Genomic DNA, 23,463 nt, shown 5'->3' with positions numbered 1-23,463 from the left:
GTGCACGCTTCCTCTGTCTCACCGAGTCTCTCTCTGTCTCTCACTGAGTCTCTCTGTGTCTCTCTCTGTCTCCCTGTGTATCTCTCTGTCTCCCTGTGTCTCTCACTGAGTCTCTCTGTGTCTCTCTCTGTCTCCCTGTGTCTCTCACTGAGTCTCCCTGTGTCTCTCTCTGTCTTCCTGTGTCTCTCACTGAGTCTCTCTGTGTCTCTCACTGAGTCTCCCTGTGTCTCTCTGTCTCTCACTCTCTCTGTCTCCCTGTGTCTCTCTGTCTCTCACTCTCTCTGTCTCCCTGTGTCTCTCACTGAGTCTCTCTATGTCTCTCTCTGTCTGCCTGTGTATCTCACTGAGTCTCCCTGTGTCTCTCTGTCTCTCACTCTCTCTGTCTCCCTGTGTCTCACACTGAGTCTCACTGTCTCCCTGTGTCTCTCACTCAGTCAGTCTCCCTGTGTCTCACACTGAGTCTCTCACTGAGTCTCCCTGTCTCTCTCTGCCTCTCTCTGTCTCCCTGTGTCTCTCACTGAGTCTCTCACTGAGTCTCTCTGTCTCTCTCTGTCTCCCTGTGTCTCTCACTGAGTCTCCCTGTGTCTCTCTGTCTCTCTCTGTCTCTCTATGTCTCCCTGTGTATCTCACTGAGTCTGTGTCTCTCACTGTCTCTCTGTCTCTCACTGAGTCTCACCGAGGCTCACCGAGTCTCCCTGTGTCTCCCCGTGTCTCTTCCCTGTCTCCCTAGGGTTCCTTGTCTCTGCTTAGGGGTCGACCTGTATGTCTCCCTGCGTCTCCCCCTGCTCCCCCTATCCCTAAGACCCCCCCCCCCCGCTCCCCCCCACGAGCTCGCTATGAGCGAGGCGAGCCGGCCCGTCCCGGCCCCGCGGCGCCTGGGACCCGCAGGAGGCCCCGGGCCCGAGGCGTTGAGCGTGGCGGACGCGGCGAAGTCCATGGCGGAGGGGCTCACGGTGCAGGTGAGCGGGGCGTGTTGGGGGGGGGGCAGCGGGGGTCTTGGAGGGGAGAGGGAAGGGCAGGGGTAGGGAATAGTTGGCACGGGCGGGAGGGAGGTGAATTCACCGTCAAGGAACTCTGGGGCGGAGGGGGTGAGAAGGGAGGAAAAGGCAGCGGGGGAGGAGAGGGAAGGGAAGGGCAGTGGAGAAGAGGGGAGGGAAGGGCAGGGAAAGAGAGGGAAGGGGAGGGAAGGGGAGGGGAGGAGAGAGAAGAGGGGACGAGAAGGGAGGAAAGGGCAGCGGAGGAGGGGAGGCGAGGGAAGGGAAGGGCAAGGGAGGAGAGGGAAGGGCAGGGGAGAAGATGGAGGGAAGGGCAAGGGAGGAGAGGGAAGGGGAGGGCAAGGGAGGAGAGGGAAGGGGAAGGGAGGAGAGGGAAGGGAAGGGCAAGGGAGGAGAGAGAAGGGGAGGGGGCAGAAGGGCAGTACGTGTGTGAAGTGTATGTATAATACCCACACTTCACGTGTTCTCAAAGTGCACCTAGCCTGGCACAAAGTTGCCGCCGTCACGTGGCGAGGTCGCTACTACCATCGCCTCGTGGTACCTTGCTGATATTGCTGCTGTGGTGTGAGCAGCTGTGGTGTGGCAGCTGATGTGGCTAGTTGCTAGTGCTGCTGCTGCCGCTGTTGTTGTGGGAGTCGTATTGGCGAACAACAGTTGCCCTTGCTGTGGCCGATGCTACCCACCCACCCACTCACCCACCTACTCACCCACCTACTCACCCACCCACCCACCCACTCACCCACCCACCCACCCACTCACCCACCCACTCACCCACCCACCCACTCACCCACCCACTCACCCACCCACCCACCCACTCACCCACCCACTCACCCACCCACCCACCCACTCACCCACCCACCCACCCACTCACCCACCCACTCACCCACTCACCCACCCACTCACCCACTCACCCACCCACCCACTCACTCACCCACCCACCCACTCACCCACCCACCCACTCACCCACCCACCCACCCACTCACCCACCCACTCACCCACTCACCCACCCACTCACCCACCCACTCACCCACTCACCCACCCACTCACCCACCCACCCACTCACCCACCCACCCACCCACTCACCCACCCACCCACCCACTCACCCACCCACCCACTCACCCACTCACCCACCCACCCACTCACCCACTCACCCACCCACCCACCCACTCACCCACTCACCCACCCACCCACTCACCCACTCACCCACCCACCCACTCACCCACCCACTCACCCACCCACCCACTCACTCACCCACCCACCCACCCACTCACCCACTCACCCACCCACTCACCCACTCACCCACCCACTCACCCAACCACTCGCCCACTCACTCATCCACTCACTCAAACACTCGCCCACTCACTCAACCACTCACTCAACCACCCACTCACTCAACCACTCACCCACTCATTCACTCACCCACTCATCCATTTACCCACCCACCCGTTCACTCACTCTTGCAAATTAATACAGAGAATCAACTTTAATGCTTGTTGTTGTTGATTTTGTTGCAGCAATTCTCGGACATCTCGGCCCTGGCTCTGGAGTTACTCACTCACCCTGACCAGGTACACGAGCCCCTCAACCACGAGGGAACGGTTCGACTCCAGCTGCTGTTGTTGTAAACGCGTCTGTGTGTGTCTGTGTGTGTGTCTGTGTGTGTGTCTGTGTTTGTGTCTGTGTGTGTGTCTGTGTGTGTGTGTGTCTGTGTGTGTGTCTGTGTGTGTGTGTGTCTGTGTGTGTGTGTCTGTGTTTGTCTGTGTGTGTGTGTCTGTGTGTGTCTGTCTGTGTGTGTCTGTGTGTGTGTGTCTGTGTGTGTGTGTCTGTGTGTGTGTCTGTGTGTGTGTGTCTGTATGTGTGTGTCTGTGTGTGTGGGGAGCGGTAGTGTAGCGGTTAGCGCGCTGCGCTATGAACCCGGCAACCCGGGTTCGATTCCCGCTCACGGCCAACACCAGTGACGATTATCTGAACCGGTCCCGGGCCTCCCCTAGGTCGACTCAGCCTCAAATGAGTACCTGGTGCGGTGTGTAAACATTGCCACTAGGGAGACAAAGGCGGTCGGGCGTGGTGCTGGCCACCCACCCCCTCGTGTACCGTTCCGGCCTTCATAGGTGCTCGCTAACAGCACTTGCCCCTACAGTCTGTAAAGGCTATACGGGGGATCTTTGTCTTTTTGTATGAGGGTGGGACTGTGTAAACATCACCACTGGGGAGACAAAGGAGGCCGGGCTGGCCAGCCACCCCCTCGTGTAGCCATGCCGGCCTTCATAGCTGCTCGCTAACAGCACTTGCCCCAACAGTCTGTTCAGGCTATACGGGGGATCTTTGTCTTTTGTGGGTGGGACACTCACCCTCCACTGTTGTTGGAGGCGTTCACCCTCCAGCAACAGCGGAGGGCAAAAGGAACGACGCTCACAACAACGAGCGCAGCGCCGAGCGGCTAAAACGCAGCGAGTTAGAACAGCAGGGGGCACAGGTGGTGCAACTGCCAATCGTCTCAGCCAGTCAACCCACGGCACCTGCTGGGTCTGTCCCGTGATCTCCTGTCAGCAGCGAGCCTTCGACGTTTGTGGTGGCGGCCCCAGAGTGCACCTGGCCTGGCACAGGCACCGTGGTGGGGACGTCACCGCCACTTAGCGGGCCGCCACGGTGGCGAGATGTTCAATTTCGTGGTCACGTGGACTTTTTCCCCGCGCCCACCGGTTTTTCCCCTCCACATTTTAGAAATGCACGTTTAGAGTGTTTGGCTGTTATCAATATCCACACGATAAGCCACTTCGCTGAGCTATCATTGTGATGGCCAGGTCGCTTCTGACAAAGAGCTACGTAGCTCGGTGGGGGGCTTACCTGATGAAATAAAAAAAAATGTCGTGTTGTTTGTCTTCGTCGCGAATGGCGGTGGTTCTTATTATTGTTGAGGGTAGGAAAGGTTGGGAGCACAGGTGATGATGCATCTTCAGTCATCTCGGTTAACCGGTGGCACCTTGGCCATGATCTCCTTGCCAGCATCGAGAGCCTTCCACCCCAAACGTGATAGCCCCGTGGTGCACCTTCGCCTAATCCCAACAAAAAACTCACATGGCACAAGGAAGCGTCAATCCAGCAGATCTTTAAGTTACGATTGCACGTGGCTGTAGTTTTGTGTGTGTGTGTGTGTGTAGGCACGTGTCTTTGAACCAATGCTGGGCCTCCCCAAGGTCGTCACCCTGACAACGACTAGCGCACTGTGCAAAGGCATCGCCGCTGGGGGGAGGCAAAGGCGGGCGGGTTGGCTGTTGCGGGGCATTGTCTGTGCCAACCCCCCTTCACAGGCGCCACTGCGTCCACCGCCCTTTGTCGGGGGTACCCTTTGCTGAGAGGACTTGCCCCAGCGGCACGCACGTGTGTGTGCGCGTTCGCGTGTGTGTGCGTGTTGAGTGTGTGAGTGTTGCGTGTGTGTGCGTTTTGCGTGTGTGTTGCATGTTCGTATGCGTGTGTGGTGCGCGTGCGGTGGATGCGCGTGCGTGTGTGGTGTCTGCAGGCGGAGAAGTTGTTTGGGCGCTTGGAGGGACTCGCGTTGGGCCTGCAGGAGCCCAAGGTCCTGCTCGGACAACTCGTGCTCGTCGCTCAGGGTGGGGGAGCAGTGGCGGGGGATACAAAGGGGGCGAGGAGGCGGGGGAGGTGGTGGCGTGTGGGGGTGGAGGGCCGTTTGCGGGATACAGCGTTGCCCCCTCTCACACACGCGGAATTTTCTCTGGGCGCTCCGGTTTCCTCCCGCGCATATAATAAACACTCATTGGTTGCCGTAATGTATCGACGACCACAGAGCTTAGGCCAGTGTTCTTCATTGTAAGGCTCGCGGGGCCACTGGCGGGCCTCTGGTGGCCTTTTAGTGTGGCCCACTCACGTGTGCCCCTCCCCACCGACAAGACACTCGTGTGAAAACACCCCCCCCCCCATCATCGTACTGCTGCCAGGTTTCTGGGGGTGTCTCCATTACCCCGATGGGTCCCAAGCGACCTCTCTCTTGTGCGAGTGATTGGTGACAACCTAAGTCCATGCGTGCCCCTCCCACCCTCTGCCCCCTCCGCCCATTGACCCCGATGTTCCCCCAGGGTCTCTAAGGAGGAGTTTGAACGCGGATCAGATCCAGGAGGAGCTGCAGAATCTGGGTGAGGGCACTCGTCAGGTGGGGCCCCCCTATCGGGGGGCTCCCCGCGTACACGACTCGTCGGGCGGTGGCTAACGCTGCTGCTGCTGCACGCGGCTGCCTGTACTCCCGCACTGTGGAGGCAGACTGACCGCCGGTGGTCAAGTGGGTCGGAGTGCAATGACGAGCGGAGTAATAATAGTAGCCATGGTGGTAGCAGCAGTAGCCCCAGAAGAGCGAGGTGGAGGTGACTGACCATCGGCGAGTTGCTGGATCATCAGCTGACCCGTGCGCGTGCTTCCGGCTGTCCCCTGGCAGGCCTGTCGAAGGAGAAATCTCGCCGCTTCCTCGCCGAGGTTCGTCTGGCAGTGCGGCAAGCGGGCTCATCCCTGAACCCGACAGTGCGGACATGTTGACGACGACGATGACGATGACGACGGCAGCACTGTGTAACGATGCTTCGTGGTCTGATAATGACCACGTGATAGCGATGGTTACGCGCACGTGTATGTATGTTAAACTTCTTTTCCACCGCACGCAGCCAACCATGCTAACCGCGCTAATCAGGAGGTGCGGGGGAAGGACAACAAACTAAACACAAAAGTAGTTCTAAAGAAATGAGTTTGTCAATCTCGATGATGATTTAAAAGTGCACAGGTCCAGTGGCTTCCTACTATGGGAAGGAAGAGACCCATAGGGACCCACATAGATCCAGAGACTAATGTAGAACTATACAGACCCACAGAACCCCACAGAGACCCACAGAGACCCATACGCAGATTTATGTATGTTGAACTCAGTGACGGTTATCTGAACCGGTTCTCGGCCTCCCCTAGTTCGACTCAAAAAGGTACCTGGTGCGGTGTGTAAACATCGCCACTGGGGAGACAAAGGCGGCCGGGCTTGATGCTGGCCACCCCACCCCCTCGTGTGCCGTGCCGTCCTTCATAGGTGCTCGCCAACAGCACTTGCCCCAAAAGTCTGTTAAGGCTACACGGGGGATCTTTGTCTTTTCATGGGGGAGCGGCGACGTTATCGGTTAGCGCGATGCACGGACTCGGCGACCCCTAGGCCTCAAAATGAGTACCCGGTGCAGTGTGTAGTAAGCATCGCCACGGGGGAGACAAAGGCGGTGCTGGCCACCCACCGCCCTCGTGCCGGGCCTTCATAGATGCAGCTACTCGCCAACAGCACTTGCCCCGACCGCCTTGTTGGAGGCTACCTGGGGGATCTTTGTCTTCGCAGTGGGAGGGGAGGAGGCCGTTGCTGGCGCGGGCGGCGCTGGGCCGTGCTCTCTCCATCAACCAGCTCGTCGACCTGGAGTGGAAGTTCGGAGGTCAGGGTTCGACATCGATTACCTCTTGACTCGGTCATGGGAAAGTTTTAGTTTTTGTAGTTTTTTTTATTATTAAACGTGAGATTTGTGTGCGCGAGTGTGTGAGAGTGTGAGAGTGTGGTGTGTGAGAGTGTGGTGTGTGAGAGTGTGAGAGTGTGGTGTGTGAGAGTGTGGTGTGTGAGAGTGTGGTGTGTGAGAGTGTGAGAGTGTGAGAGTGTGGTGTGTGAGAGTGTGAGAGTGTGGTGTGTGGTGTGTGAGAGTGTGGTGTGTGAGAGTGTGGTGTGTGAGAGTGTGGTGTGTGAGAGTGTGGTGTGTGAGAGTGTGAGAGTGTGGTGTGTGAGAGTGTGGTGTGTGAGAGTGTGGTGTGTGAGAGTGTGGTGTGTGAGAGTGAGAGAGTGTGGTGAGTGAGAGTGTGGTGTGTGAGGGTGTGGTGTGTGAGAGTGTGAGAGTGTGAGAGTGTGGTGTGTGAGAGTGTGAGAGTGTGGTGTGTGAGAGTGTGAGAGTGTGGTGTGTGAGAGTGTGGTGTGAGAGTGTGAGAGTGTGGTGTGTGGTGTGTGAGAGTGTGGTGTGTGAGAGTGTGAGAGTGTGGTGTGTGAGAGTGTGGTGTGTGAGAGTGTGAGAGGGTGAGAGTGTGAGTGTGTGAGAGTGTGGTGTGTGAGTGTGAGAGTGTGGTGTGTGAGAGTGTGGTGTGCGAGTGTGTGGTGTGTGAGAGTGTGGTGTGTGTGAGTGTGGTGTGTAGTGTGTGAGTGTGTGAGAGTGTGGTGTGTGACAGTGTGGTGTGTGAGAGTGTGAGAGGGTGGTGTGTGAGTGTGAGAGTGTGGTGTGTGACAGTGTGGTGTGTGAGAGTGGTGTGCGAGTGTGTGGTGTGTGAGAGTGTGGTGTGAGAGTGTGGTGTGAGAGTGTGGTTTGTGAGTGTGTGAGACTGTGGTGTGTGAGAGTGTGGTGTGTAGTGTGTGAGTGTGTGAGAGTGTGGTGTGTGGTGTGTGAGTGTGTGAGAGTGTGGTGTGTGGTGTGTGAGAGTGTGGTGTGTAGTGTGTGAGTGTGTGAGAGTGTGGTGTGTGGTGTGTGAGAGTGTGGTGTGTGAGAGTGTGGTGTGTGAGAGTGTGGTGTGTGAGAGTGTGGTGTTTGGTGTGTGAGTGTGTGGTGAGCGAGAGTGTGGTGTGTGAGAGTGTGGTGTGTGAGAGTGTGAGAGTGTGGTGTGTGAGAGTGTGAGAGTGTGGTGTGTGAGAGTGTGGTGTGTGAGAGTGTGAGAGTGTGGTGTGTGGTGTGTGAGAGTGTGGTGTGTGAGAGTGTGGTGTGTGAGAGTGTGGTGTGCGAGAGTGTGGTGTGCGAGAGTGTGAGAGTGTGGTGTGTGGTGTGTGAGAGTGTGGTGTGTGAGTGTGTGGTGTGTGAGAGTGTGAGAGTGTGGTGTGTGGTGTGTGAGAGTGTGGTGCGAGTGTGTGGTGAGTGAGAGTGTGGTGTGTGAGAGTGTGAGAGTGTGGTGTGTGAGAGTGTGGTGTGTGAGAGTGTGGTGCGAGTGTGTGGTGAGCGAGAGTGTGGTGTGTGGTGTGTGAGAGTGTGGAGTGTGAGAGTGTGGTGAGCGAGAGTGTGGTGTGTGAGTGTGGTGTTTGAGTGTGGTGTGTGAGAGTGTGGTGTGTGTGAGTGTGGTGTGTGTGAGTGTGGTGTGTGTGAGTGTGGTGTGTGAGTGTGTGGTGTGTGAGAGTGTGGTGTGTGAGAGTGTGGTGTGTGAGTGTGTGAGAGTGTGGTGTGTGAGAGTGTGGTGTGTGAGAGTGTGGTGTGTGAGAGTGTGAGAGTGTGGTGTGTGGTGTGTGAGAGTGTGGTGTGTGAGTGTGTGAGAGTGTGGTGTGTGGTGTGTGAGAGTGTGGTGTGTGGTGTGTGAGAGTGTGGTGGGCGAGTGTGTGGTGAGCGAGAGTGTGGTGAGCGAGAGTGTGGTGAGCGAGAGTGTGGTGTGTGAGTGTGGTGTGTGAGAGTGTGGTGTGTGAGAGTGGTGTGCGAGTGTGTGGTGTGTGAGAGTGTGGAGTGTGAGAGTGTGGAGTGTGAGAGTGTGGTGTGTGAGAGTGTGGTGTGTGAGAGTGTGGTGTGTGAGAGTGTGGTGTGTGAGAGTGTGAGAGTGTGGTGTGTGAGAGTGTGAGAGGGTGGTGTGTGAGTGTGAGAGTGTGGTGTGTGACAGTGTGGTGTGTGCGAGTGTGTGGTGTGTGAGAGTGTGGTGTGAGAGTGTGGTGTGAGAGTGTGGTTTGTGAGTGTGTGAGAGTGTGGTGTGTGAGAGTGTGGTGTGTAGTGTGTGAGTGTGTGAGAGTGTGGTGTGTGAGAGTGTGGTGCGAGTGTGTGGTGAGCGAGAGTGTGGTGTGTGAGAGTGTGAGAGTGTGGTGTGTGAGAGTGTGGTGCGAGTGTGTGGTGAGCGAGATTGTGGTGTGTGAGAGTGTGAGAGTGTGGTGTGTGAGAGTGTGGTGTGTGAGAGTGTGGTGCGAGTGTGTGGTGAGCGAGAGTGTGGTGTGTGAGAGTGTGAGAGTGTGGTGTGTGAGAGTGTGGTGTGTGAGAGTGTGGTGCGAGTGTGTGGTGAGCGAGAGTGTGGTGTGTGGTGTGTGAGAGTGTGGAGTGTGAGAGTGTGGTGTGTGAGAGTGTGGTGTGTGAGAGTGTGGTGTGTGAGAGTGTGGTGTGTGAGAGTGTGGTGTGTGGTGTGTGAGTGTGTGAGAGTGTGGTGTGTGAGAGTGTGTGGTGTGAGAGTGTGAGAGTGTGGTGTGTGAGAGTGTGGTGTGTGAGAGTGTGGTGTGTGAGAGTGTGGTGTGTGAGAGTGTGGTGTGTGAGAGTGTGGTGTGTGAGAGTGTGGTGTGTGAGTGTGTGAGAGTGTGGTGTGTGAGAGTGTGGTGTGTGAGAGTGTGGTGTGTGAGAGTGTGGTGTGTGGTGTGTGAGAGTGTGGTGTGTGAGAGTGTGGTGTGTGAGAGTGTGGTGTGTGAGAGTGTGGTGTGTGAGAGTGTGGTGTGTGAGAGTGTGGTGTGTGAGAGTGTGGTGTGTGAGAGTGTGAGAGTGTGGTGTGTGAGAGTGTGGTGTGTGAGAGTGTGGTGTGTGAGAGTGTGGTGTGTGAGTGTGTGGTGTGTGAGAGTGTGAGAGTGTGGTGTGTGGTGTGTGAGAGTGTGGTGTGTGAGTGTGTGAGAGTGTGGTGTGTGGTGTGTGAGAGTGTGGTGGGCGAGTGTGTGGTGAGCGAGAGTGTGGTTAGCGAGAGTGTGGTGAGCGAGAGTGTGGTGTGTGAGTGTGGTGTGTGAGAGTGTGGTGTGTGAGAGTGTGGTGTGTGAGAGTGTGGTGAGCGAGAGTGTGGTGTGTGAGAGTGTGGTGTGTGAGAGTGTGGTGTGTGAGAGTGTGGTGTGTGAGAGTGTGGTGTGCGAGTGTGTGGTGTGCGAGTGTGTGGTGTGTGAGAGTGTGGAGTGTGGTGTGTGAGAGTGTGGTGTGTGAGAGTGTGGTGTGTGAGAGTGTGGTGTGTGAGAGTGTGGTGTGCGAGTGTGTGGTGTGTGAGAGTGTGGAGTGTGAGAGTGTGGTGTGTGAGAGTGTGGTGTGTGAGAGTGTGGTGTGTGAGAGTGTGGTGAGCGAGAGTGTGGTGTGTGAGAGTGTGGTCGGCGAGTGTGTGGTGAGGGGCGACCGCTGGGGCCGTGTTCAGGAGGGTCCTGCCACATTTTGCACAGTCGGGGACGATGTCGCACCCGTGTGTGATGCAAATGTTTAGCTATGGCAGGGGGTGGGAAGAATACAAACTCCTCTCTGTAGAACAGGGGGAGATCACACAAACTCCACTCACTCAGTAGAACAGGAAGAGATCACACAAACTCCACTCACTCTGTAGAACAGGGGGAGATCACACAAACTCCACTCACTCTGTATAAAAGGGAGAGATCACACAAACTCCACTCACTCTGTAGAACAGGGGGAGATCACACAAACTCCACTCACTCTGTAGAACAGGGAGAGATCAACAAACTCCACTCACTCTGTAGAACAGGGGGAGATCACACAAACTCCACTCACTCTGTAGAACAAGGGGAGATCACACAAACTCCTCTATGTAGACCAGGGAGAGATCACACAAACTCCACTCACTCTGTAGAACAGGGGGAGATCACACAAACTCCACTCTGTAGAACAGGGAGAGATCACACAAACTCCACTCACTCTGTAGGCCAGGGAGAGATCACACAAACTCCACTCACTCTGTAGAACAGGGGGAGATCACACAAACTCTACTCACTCTGTAGACCAGGGGGAGATCACACAAACTCCACTCAATCTGTAGACCAGGGAGAGATCACACAAACTCCACTCACACTGTAGAACAGGGGGAGATCACACAAACTCCACTCACTCTGTATAAAAGGGAGAGATCACACAAACTCCACTCACTCTGTAGAACAGGGGGAGATCACACAAACTCCACTCACTCTGTAGAACAGGGGGAGATCACACACACTCCACTCACTCTGTAGAACAGGGAGAGATCACACAAACTCCACTCACTCTGTAGAACAGGGGGAGATCACACAAACTCCACTCACTCTGTAGAACAGGGGGAGATCACACAAACTCCACTATGTAGACCAGGGAGAGATCACACAAACTCCACTCACTCTGTAGAACAGGGGGAGATCACACAAACTCCACTCTGTAGAACAGGGAGAGATCACACAAACTCCACTCACTCTGTAGGCCAGGGAGAGATCACACAAACTCCACTCACTCTGTAGAACAGGGGGAGATCACACAAACTCTACTCACTCTGTAGACCAGGGGGAGATCACACAAACTCCACTCAATCTGTAGACCAGGGAGAGATCACACAAACTCCACTCACACTGTAGAACAGGGGGAGATCACACAAACTCCACTCACTCTGTATAAAAGGGAGAGATCACACAAACTCCACTCACTCTGTAGAACAGGGGGAGATCACACAAACTCTACTCACTCTGTAGAACAGGGGGAGATCACACAAACTCCACTCACTCTGTAGAACAGGGGGAGATCACACAAACTCCACTCACTCTGTAGAACAGGGAGAGATCACACAAACTCCACTCACTCTGTAGAACAGGGGGAGATCACACAAACTCCACTTCTCTCTGGAGACCAGGGAGAGATCACGCAAACTCCACTCACTCTGTAGAACAGGGGGAGATCACACAAACTCCATTCACTCTGTAGAACAGGGAGAGATCACACAAACTCCACTCACTCTGTAGAACAGGGAGAGATCAACAAACTCCACTCACTCTCTAGAACAGGGGGAGATCACACAAACTCCACTCACTCTGTAGAACAAGGGGAGATCACACAAACTCCTCTATGTAGACCAGGGAGAGATCACACAAACTCCACTCACTCTGTAGAACAGGGGGAGATCACACAAACTCCACTCTGTAGAACAGGGAGAGATCACACAAACTCCACTCACTCTGTAGACCAGGGAGAGATCACACAAACTCCACTCACTCTGTAGAACAGGGGGAGATCACACAAACTCCACTCACTCTGTAGACCAGGGGGAGATCACACAAACTCCACTCACACACTCTGTAGAACAGGCAGAGATCACACAAACTCCACTCTGTAGACCAGGGAGAGATCATACAAACTCCACTCACTCTGTAGAACAGGGGGAGATCACACAAACTCCTCTCTGTAGACCAGGGAGAGATCACACAAAGTCCACTCACTCTGTAGAACAGGGGGAGATCACACAAACTCCACTCACTCTGTAGACCAGGGAGAGATCACACAAACTCCACTCACTCTGTAGAACAGGAGGAGATCACACAAACTCCACTCACTCTGTAGAACAGGGAGAGATCACACAAACTCCACTCACTCTGTAGAACAGGGGGAGATCACACAAACTCCACTCACTCTGTAGACCAGGGAGAGATCACACAAACTCCACTCACTGTAGAACAGGAGGAGATCACACAAACTCCACTCACTCTGTAGAACAGGGAGAGATCACATAAACTCCACTCACTCTGTAGAACAGGGGGAGATCACACAAACTCCACTCACTGTAGAACAGGGAGAGATCACACAAACTCCACTCACTCTGTAGAACAGGGGGAGATCACACAAACTCCACTCACTCTGTAGAACAGGGGGAGATCACACAAACTCCACTCTGTAGAACAGGGAGAGATCACACAAACTCCACTCACTCTGTAGAACAGGGGGAGATCACACAAACTCCACTCACTCTGTAGAACAGGGAGAGATCACACAAACTCCACTCACTCTGTAGACCAGGGAGAGATCACACAAACTCCACTCACTCTGTAGAACAGGGGGAGATCACACAAACTCCACTCACTCTGTAGAACAGGGAGAGATCACACAAACTCCACTTACTCTCTAGAACAGGGGGAGATCACACAAACTCCTCTCACTCTGTAGAACAGGGGGAGATCACACAAACTCCACTCACTCTGTAGACCAGGGAGAGATCACACAAACTCCACTCACTCTGTAGAAGAGGGGGAGATCACACAAACTCCACTCACTCTGTAGAACAAGGGGAGATCACACAAACTCCTCTATGTAGACCAGGGAGAGATCACACAAACTCCACTCACTCTGTAGAGCAGGGGGAGATCACACAAACTCCACTCACTCTGTAGAACAGGGAGAGATCACACAAACTCCACTCACTCTGTAGACCAGGGGGAGATCACACAAACTCCACTCACTCTGTAGACCAGGGAGAGATCACACAAACTCCACTCACTCTGTAGAACAGGGGGAGATCACACAAACTCCACTCACTCTGTAGACCAGGGGGAGATCACACAAACTCCACTCACACACTCTGTAGAACAGGCAGAGATCACACAAACTCCACTCACTCTGTAGACCAGGGAGAGATCATACAAACTCTACTCACTCTGTAGATCAGGGGGAGATCACACAAACTCCACTCACTCTGTAGAACAGGGAGAGATCACACAAACTCCACTCACTCTGTAGAACAGGGGGAGATCACACAAACTCCACTCACTCTGTAGAACAGGGGGAGATCACACAAACTCCACTCACTCTGTAGAACAGGGAGAGATCACGCAAACTCCACTCACTCTGTAGAACAGGGAGAGATCACACAAACTCCACTCACTCTGTAGACCAGGGAGAGATCACACAAACTCCTCTCACTCTGTAGAACAGGGGGAGATCACACAAACTCCACTCACTCTGTAGAAGAGGGAGAGATCACACAAACTCCGCTCACTCTGTAGAACAGGGGGAGATCACACAAACTCCACTCTGTAGACCAGGGAGAGATCACACAAACTCCACTCACTCTGTAGAACAGGGGGAGATCACACAAACTCCACTCAGTCTGTAGAACAGGGGGAGATCACACAAACTCCACTCACTCTGTAGACCAGGGAGAGATCACACAAACTCCACTCACTCTGTAGAACAGGGGGAGATCACACAAACTCCACTCACTCTGTAGAACAGGGAGAGATCACACAAACTCCACTCACTCTGTAGACGAGGGGGAGATCACACAAACTCCACTCACTCTGTAGACCAGGGAGAGATCACACAAACTCCACTCACTCTGTAGAACAGGGGGAGATCACACAAACTCCACTCACTCTGTAGACCAGGGGGAGATCACACAAACTCCACTCACACACTCTGTAGAACAGGCAGAGATCACACAAACTCCACTCACTCTGTAGACCAGGGAGAGATCATACAAACTCTACTCACTCTGTAGAACAGGGGGAGATCACACAAACTCCACTCACTCTGTAGAACAGGGAGAGATCACACAAACTCCACTCACTCTGTAGAACAGGGGGAGATCACACAAACTCCACTCACTCTGTAGAACAGGGGGAGATCACACAAACTCCACTCACTCTGTAGAACAGGGAGAGATCACGCAAACTCCACTCACTCTGTAGACCAGGGAGAGATCACACAAACTCCTCTCACTCTGTAGAACAGGGGGAGATCACACAAACTCCACTCACTCTGTAGAAGAGGGAGAGATCACACAAACTCCGCTCACTCTGTAGAACAGGGGGAGATCACACAAACTCCACTCTGTAGACCAGGGAGAGATCACACAAACTCCACTCACTCTGTAGAACAGGGGGAGATCACACAAACTCCACTCACTCTGTAGAACAGGGGGAGATCACGCAAACTCCACTCACTCTGTAGACCAGGGAGAGATCACACAAACTCCACTCACTCTGTAGAACAGGGGGAGATCACACAAACTCCACTCACTCTGTAGAACAGGGAGAGATCACACAAACTCCACTCACTCTGTAGACCAGGGGGAGATCACACAAACTCCACTCACTCTGTAGAACAGGGAGAGATCACACAAACTCCACTCACTCTGTAGACCAGGGGGAGATCACACAAACTCCACTCACTCTGTAGACCAGGGAGAGATCACACAAACTCCACTCACTCTGTAGAACAGGGGGAGATCACACAAACTCCACTCACTCTGTAGACCAGGGAGAGATCACACAAACTCCACTCACTCTGTAGAACAGGGAGAGATCACATAAACTCCACTCACTCTGTAGAACAGGGGGAGATCACACAAACTCCACTCACTGTAGAACAGGGAGAGATCACACAAACTCCACTCACTCTGTAGAACAGGGGGAGATCACACAAACTCCACTCACTCTGTAGAACAGGGGGAGATCACACAAACTCCACTCTGTAGAACAGGGAGAGATCACACAAACTCCACTCACTCTGTAGAACAGGGGGAGATCACACAAACTCCACTCACTCTGTAGAACAGGGAGAGATCACACAAACTCCACTCACTCTGTAGACCAGGGAGAGATCACACAAACTCCACTCACTCTGTAGAACAGGGGGAGATCACACAAACTCCACTCTGTAGAACAGGGAGAGATCACACAAACTCCACTCACTCTGTAGAACAGGGGGAGATCACACAAACTCCACTCACTCTGTAGAACAGGGAGAGATCACACAAACTCCACTCACTCTGTAGACCAGGGAGAGATCACACAAACTCCACTCACTCTGTAGAACAAGGGGAGATCACACAAACTCCACTCACTCTGTAGACCAGGGAGAGATCACACAAACTCCACTCACTCTGTAGACCAGGGAGAGATCATACAAACTCCACTCACTCTGTAGAAGAGGGGGAGATCACACAAACTCCACTCACTCTGTAGAACACGGGGAGATCACACAAACTCCTCTATGTAGACCAGGGAGAGATCACACAAACTCCACTCACTCTGTAGAACAGGGGGAGATCACACAAACTCCACTCACTCTGTAGACCAGGGAGAGATCACACAAACTCCACTCACTCTGTAGAACAGGAGGAGATCACACAAACTCCACTCACTCTGTAGAACAGGGAGAGATCACACAAACTCCACTCACTCTGTAGAACAGGGGGAGATCACACAAACTCCACTCACTCTGTAGAACAGGGGGAGATCACACAAACTCCACTCACTCTGTAGAACAGGGAGAGATCACACAAACTCCACTCACTCTGTAGACCAGGGAGAGATCACATAAACTCCACTCACTCTGTAGAACAGGGGGAGATCACACCAACTCCACTCACTCTGTAGAACAGGGAGAGATCACACAAACTCCACTCACTCTGTAGAACAGGGGGAGATCACACAAACTCCACTCACTCTGTAGAACAGGGGGAGATCACACAAACTCCACTCACTCTGTAGAACAGGGAGAGATCACACAAACTCCACTCACTCTGTAGACCAGGGAGAGATCACACAAACTCCACTCTGTAGACCAGGGAGAGATCACACAAACTCCACTCACTCTGTAGAACAGGGAGAGATCACACAAACTCCACTCACTGTGTAGAACAGGGAGAGATCACACAAACTCCACTCACTCTGTAGAACAGGGGGAGATCACACAAACTCCACTCACTCTGTAGAACAGGGAGAGATCACACAAACTCCACTCACTCTGTAGAACAGGGGGAGATCACACAAACTCCACTCACTCTGTAGAACAGGGGGAGATCACACAAACTCCACTCACTCTGTAGAACAGGGAGAGATCACACAAACTCCACTTACTCTCTAGAACAGGGGGAGATCACACAAACTCCTCTCACTCTGTAGAACAGGGGGAGATCACACAAACTCCACTCACTCTGTAGACCAGGGAGAGATCACACAAACTCCACTCACTCTGTAGAAGAGGGGGAGATCACACAAACTCCACTCACTCTGTAGAACAAGGGGAGATCACACAAACTCCTCTATGTAGACCAGGGAGAGATCACACAAACTCCACTCACTCTGTAGAGCAGGGGGAGATCACACAAACTCCACTCACTCTGTAGAACAGGGAGAGATCACACAAACTCCACTCACTCTGTAGACCAGGGGGAGATCACACAAACTCCACTCACTCTGTAGACCAGGGAGAGATCACACAAACTCCACTCACTCTGTAGAACAGGGGGAGATCACACAAACTCCACTCACTCTGTAGACCAGGGGGAGATCACACAAACTCCACTCACACACTCTGTAGAACAGGCAGAGATCACACAAACTCCACTCACTCTGTAGACCAGGGAGAGATCATACAAACTCTACTCACTCTGTAGATCAGGGGGAGATCACACAAACTCCACTCACTCTGTAGAACAGGGAGAGATCACACAAACTCCACTCACTCTGTAGAACAGGGGGAGATCACACAAACTCCACTCACTCTGTAGAACAGGGGGAGATCACACAAACTCCACTCACTCTGTAGAACAGGGAGAGATCACGCAAACTCCACTCACTCTGTAGAACAGGGAGAGATCACACAAACTCCACTCACTCTGTAGACCAGGGAGAGATCACACAAACTCCTCTCACTCTGTAGAACAGGGGGAGATCACACAAACTCCACTCACTCTGTAGAAGAGGGAGAGATCACACAAACTCCGCTCACTCTGTAGAACAGGGGGAGATCACACAAACTCCACTCTGTAGACCAGGGAGAGATCACACAAACTCCACTCACTCTGTAGAACAGGGGGAGATCACACAAACTCCACTCAGTCTGTAGAACAGGGGGAGATCACACAAACTCCACTCACTCTGTAGACCAGGGAGAGATCACACAAACTCCACTCACTCTGTAGAACAGGGGGAGATCACACAAACTCCACTCACTCTGTAGAACAGGGAGAGATCACACAAACTCCACTCACTCTGTAGACCAGGGGGAGATCACACAAACTCCACTCACTCTGTAGACCAGGGAGAGATCACACAAACTCCACTCACTCTGTAGAACAGGGGGAGATCACACAAACTCCACTCACTCTGTAGACCAGGGGGAGATCACACAAACTCCACTCACACACTCTGTAGAACAGGCAGAGATCACACAAACTCCACTCACTCTGTAGACCAGGGAGAGATCATACAAACTCTACTCACTCTGTAGAACAGGGGGAGATCACACAAACTCCACTCACTCTGTAGAACAGGGAGAGATCACACAAACTCCACTCACTCTGTAGAACAGGGGGAGATCACACAAACTCCACTCACTCTGTAGAACAGGGGGAGATCACACAAACTCCACTCACTCTGTAGAACAGGGAGAGATCACGCAAACTCCACTCACTCTGTAGACCAGGGAGAGATCACACAAACTCCTCTCACTCTGTAGAACAGGGGGAGATCACACAAACTCCACTCACTCTGTAGAAGAGGGAGAGATCACACAAACTCCGCTCACTCTGTAGAACAGGGGGAGATCACACAAACTCCACTCTGTAGACCAGGGAGAGATCACACAAACTCCACTCACTCTGTAGAACAGGGGGAGATCACACAAACTCCACTCACTCTGTAGAACAGGGGGAGATCACACAAACTCCACTCACTCTGTAGACCAGGGAGAGATCACACAAACTCCACTCACTCTGTAGAACAGGGGGAGATCACACAAACTCCACTCACTCTGTAGAACAGGGAGAGATCACACAAACTCCACTCACTCTGTAGACCAGGGGGAGATCACACAAACTCCACTCACTCTGTAGAACAGGGAGAGATCACACAAACTCCACTCACTCTATAGACCAGGGGGAGATCACACAAACTCCACTCACTCTGTAGACCAGGGAGAGATCACACAAACTCCACTCACTCTGTAGAACAGGGGGAGATCACACAAACTCCACTCACTCTGTAGACCAGGGGGAGATCACACAAACTCCACTCACACACTCTGTAGAACAGGCAGAGATCACACAAACTCCACTCACTCTGTAGACCAGGGAGAGATCATACAAACTCTACTCACTCTGTAGAACAGGGGGAGATCACACAAACTCCACTCACTCTGTAGAACAGGGAGAGATCACACAAACTCCACTCACTCTGTAGAACAGGGGGAGATCACACAAACTCCACTCACTCTGTAGAACAGGGGGAGATCACACAAACTCCACTCACTCTGTAGAACAGGGAGAGATCACGCAAACTCCACTCACTCTGTAGACCAGGGAGAGATCACACAAACTCCTCTCACTCTGTAGAACAGGGGGAGATCACACAAACTCCACTCACTCTGTAGAAGAGGGAGAGATCACACAAACTCCGCTCACTCTGTAGAACAGGGGGAGATCACACAAACTCCACTCTGTAGACCAGGGAGAGATCACACAAACTCCACTCACTCTGTAGAACAGGGGGAGATCACACAAACTCCACTCACTCTGTAGAACAGGGGGAGATCACACAAACTCCACTCACTCTGTAGACCAGGGAGAGATCACACAAACTCCACTCACTCTGTAGAACAGGGGGAGATCACACAAACTCCACTCACTCTGTAGAACAGGGAGAGATCACACAAACTCCACTCACTCTGTAGACCAGGGGGAGATCACACAAACTCCACTCACTCTGTAGACCAGGGAGAGATCACACAAACTCCACTCACTCTGTAGAACAGGGGGAGATCACACAAACTCCACTCACTCTGTAGACCAGGGGGAGATCACACAAACTCCACTCACACACTCTGTAGAACAGGCAGAGATCACACAAACTCCACTCACTCTGTAGAACAGGGGGAGATCACACAAACTCCACTCACTCTGTAGAACAGGGGGAGATCACACAAACTCCACTCACTCTGTAGAACAGGGAGAGATCACACAAACTCCACTTACTCTCTAGAACAGGGGGAGATCACACAAACTCCTCTCACTCTGTAGAACAGGGGGAGATCACACAAACTCCACTCACTCTGTAGACCAGGGAGAGATCACACAAACTCCACTCACTCTGTAGAAGAGGGGGAGATCACACAAACTCCACTCACTCTGTAGAACAAGGGGAGATCGCACAAACTCCTCTATGTAGACCAGGGAGAGATCACACAAACTCCACTCACTCTGTAGAGCAGGGGGAGATCACACAAACTCCACTCACTCTGTAGAACAGGGAGAGATCACACAAACTCCACTCACTCTGTAGACCAGGGGGAGATCACACAAACTCCACTCACTCTGTAGACCAGGGAGAGATCACACAAACTCCACTCACTCTGTAGAACAGGGGGAGATCACACAAACTCCACTCACTCTGTAGACCAGGGAGAGATCACGCAAACTCCACTCACTCTGTAGAACAGGGAGAGATCACACAAACTCCACTCACTCTGTAGACCAGGGAGAGATCACACAAACTCCTCTCACTCTGTAGAACAGGGGGAGATCACACAAACTCCACTCACTCTGTAGAAGAGGGAGAGATCACACAAACTCCGCTCACTCTGTAGAACAGGGGGAGATCACACAAACTCCACTCTGTAGACCAGGGAGAGATCACACAAACTCCACTCACTCTGTAGAACAGGGGCAATCACACAAACTCCACTCACTCTGTAGAACAGGGGGAGATCACACAAACTCCACTCACTCTGTAGACCAGGGAGAGATCACACAAACTCCACTCACTCTGTAGAACAGGGGGAGATCACACAAACTCCACTCACTCTGTAGAACAGGGAGAGATCACACAAACTCCACTCACTCTGTAGACCAGGGGGAGATCACACAAACTCCACTCACTCTGTAGACCAGGGAGAGATCACACAAACTCCACTCACTCTGTAGAACAGGGGGAGATCACACAAACTCCACTCACTCTGTAGACCAGGGGGAGATCACACAAACTCCACTCACACACTCTGTAGAACAGGCAGAGATCACACAAACTCCACTCACTCTGTAGACCAGGGAGAGATCATACAAACTCTACTCACTCTGTAGAACAGGGGGAGATCACACAAACTCCACTCACTCTGTAGAACAGGGAGAGATCACACAAACTCCACTCACTCTGTAGAACAGGGGGAGATCACACAAACTCCACTCACTCTGTAGAACAGGGGGAGATCACACAAACTCCACTCACTCTGTAGAACAGGGAGAGATCACGCAAACTCCACTCACTCTGTAGACCAGGGAGAGATCACACAAACTCCTCTCACTCTGTAGAACAGGGGGAGATCACACAAACTCCACTCACTCTGTAGAAGAGGGAGAGATCACACAAACTCCGCTCACTCTGTAGAACAGGGGGAGATCACACAAACTCCACTCTGTAGACCAGGGAGAGATCACACAAACTCCACTCACTCTGTAGAACAGGGGGAGATCACACAAACTCCACTCACTCTGTAGAACAGGGGGAGATCACACAAACTCCACTCACTCTGCAGACCAGGGAGAGATCACACAAACTCCACTCACTCTGTAGAACAGGGGGAGATCACACAAACTCCACTCACTCTGTAGAACAGGGAGAGATCACACAAACTCCACTCACTCTGTAGACCAGGGGGAGATCACACAAACTCCACTCACTCTGTAGACCAGGGAGAGATCACACAAACTCCACTCACTCTGTAGAACAGGGGGAGATCACACAAACTCCACTCACTCTGTAGACCAGGGGGAGATCACACAAACTCCACTCACACACTCTGTAGAACAGGCAGAGATCACACAAACTCCACTCACTCTGTAGACCAGGGAGAGATCATACAAACTCTACTCACTCTGTAGAACAGGGGGAGATCACACAAACTCCACTCACTCTGTAGAACAGGGAGAGATCACACAAACTCCACTCACTCTGTAGAACAGGGGGAGATCACACAAACTCCACTCACTCTGTAGAACAGGGGGAGATCACACAAACTCCACTCACTCTGTAGAACAGGGAGAGATCACGCAAACTCCACTCACTCTGTAGAACAGGGAGAGATCACACAAACTCCACTCACTCTGTAGACCAGGGAGAGATCACACAAACTCCACTCACTCTGTAGAACAGGGGGAGATCACACAAACTCCACTCACTCTGTAGACCAGGGGGAGATCACACAAACTCCACTCACACACTCTGTAGAACAGGCAGAGATCACACAAACTCCACTCACTCTGTAGACCAGGGAGAGATCATACAAACTCTACTCACTCTGTAGAACAGGGGGAGATCACACAAACTCCACTCACTCTGTAGACCAGGGAGAGATCACACAAACTCCACTCACTCTATAGAAGAGGGGGAGATTACACAAACTCCACTCACTCTCTAGAACAAGGGGAGATCACACAAACTCCTCTATGTAGACCAGGGAGAGATCACACAAACTCCACTCACTCTGTAGAACAGGGGGAGATCACACAAACTTCACTCACTCTGTAGAACAGGGAGAGATCACACAAACTCCACTCACTCTGTAGAACAGGGGGAGATCACACAAACTCCACTCACACACTCTGTAGAACAGGCAGAGATCACACAAACTCCACTCACTCTGTAGACCAGGGAGAGATCATACAAACTCTACTCACTCTGTAGAACAGGGGGAGATCACACAAACTCCACTCACTCTGTAGAACAGGGAGAGATCACACAAACTCCACTCACTCTGTAGAACAGGGGGAGATCACACAAACTCCACTCACTCTGTAGAACAGGGGGAGATCACACAAACTCCACTCACTCTGTAGAACAGGGAGAGATCACGCAAACTCCACTCACTCTGTAGAACAGGGAGAGATCACACAAACTCCACTCACTCTGTAGACCAGGGAGAGATCACACAAACTCCTCTCACTCTGTAGAACAGGGGGAGATCACACAAACTCCACTCACTCTGTAGAAGAGGGAGAGATCACACAAACTCCGTTCACTCTGTAGAACAGGGGGAGATCACACAAACTCCACTCTGTAGACCAGGGAGAGATCACACAAACTCCACTCACTCTGTAGAACAGGGGGAGATCACACAAACTCCACTCACTCTGTAGAACAGGGGGAGATCACACAAACTCCACTCACTCTGTAGAACAGTGGGAGATCACACAAACTTCACTCACTCTGTAGACCAGGGGGAGATCACACAAACTCCACTCACACACTCTGTAGAACAGGCAGATATCACACAAACTCCACTCACTCTGTAGACCAGGGAGAGATCATACAAACTCCACTCACTCTGTAGACCAGGGAGAGATCATACAAACTCCACTCACTCTGTAGAACAGGGGGAGATCACACAAACTCCTCTCTGTAGACCAGGGAGAGATCACACAAAGTCCACTCACTCTGTAGAACAGGGGGAGATCACACAAACTCCACTCACTCTGTAGACCAGGGAGAGATCACACAAACTCCACTCACTCTGTAGAACAGGGGGAGATCACACAAACTCCACTCACTCTGTAGAACAGGGAGAGATCACACAAACTCCACTCACTCTGTAGACCAGGGGGAGATCACACAAACTCCACTCACTCTGTAGACCAGGGAGAGATCACACAAACTCCACTCACTCTGTAGAACAGGGGGAGATCACACAAACTCCACTCACTCTGTAGAACAGGGGGAGATCACACAAACTCCACTCACTCTGTAGACCAGGGAGAG

At 52.6% G+C, this 23,463-nt stretch overlaps 1 protein-coding gene and 1 long non-coding RNA gene across 5 annotated transcripts in view; both read left to right on the top strand.

Moving 5' to 3' along the window:
* Positions 1–23,463, top strand: part of COMMD7 (COMM domain containing 7) — a 59,034-nt gene that overhangs the window by 8,852 nt on the left and 26,719 nt on the right. For 3 of the 4 annotated variants that reach the window (XM_076073846.1, XM_032970339.2, XM_032970338.2), the window contains exons 2-7: positions 731–959; positions 2,510–2,563; positions 4,516–4,606; positions 5,090–5,146; positions 5,443–5,480; positions 6,370–6,460. In XM_076073846.1, the coding sequence (XP_075929961.1) occupies positions 837–959; positions 2,510–2,563; positions 4,516–4,606; positions 5,090–5,146; positions 5,443–5,480; positions 6,370–6,460 (454 nt within the window). In that variant the 5' untranslated portion in view covers positions 731–836. Of the gene's footprint in view, positions 1–6; positions 960–2,509; positions 2,564–4,515; positions 4,607–5,089; positions 5,147–5,442; positions 5,481–6,369; positions 6,461–23,463 lie in introns of those variants that run through there. The other variant, XM_076073845.1, reaches the window with a different exon arrangement.
* LOC142930812 (uncharacterized) overlaps positions 6,472–23,463 on the top strand; it is a 34,529-nt gene continuing 17,537 nt past the window's right edge. The window contains exon 1 of the long non-coding RNA XR_012946785.1: positions 6,472–23,463. This exon is cut by the window's right edge and continues 15,023 nt beyond it. This is a non-coding gene — a long non-coding RNA (uncharacterized LOC142930812).

The sequence above is a fragment of the Petromyzon marinus genome, chromosome 43, assembly GCF_048934315.1.
Source record: "Petromyzon marinus isolate PM22_M1 ecotype Great Lakes invasive population chromosome 43, UKy_Petmar_22M1.pri1.0, whole genome shotgun sequence".
NCBI lineage: Eukaryota > Metazoa > Chordata > Hyperoartia > Petromyzontiformes > Petromyzontidae > Petromyzon > Petromyzon marinus.
This window is presented reverse-complemented; position numbering and strand designations above follow the sequence as displayed.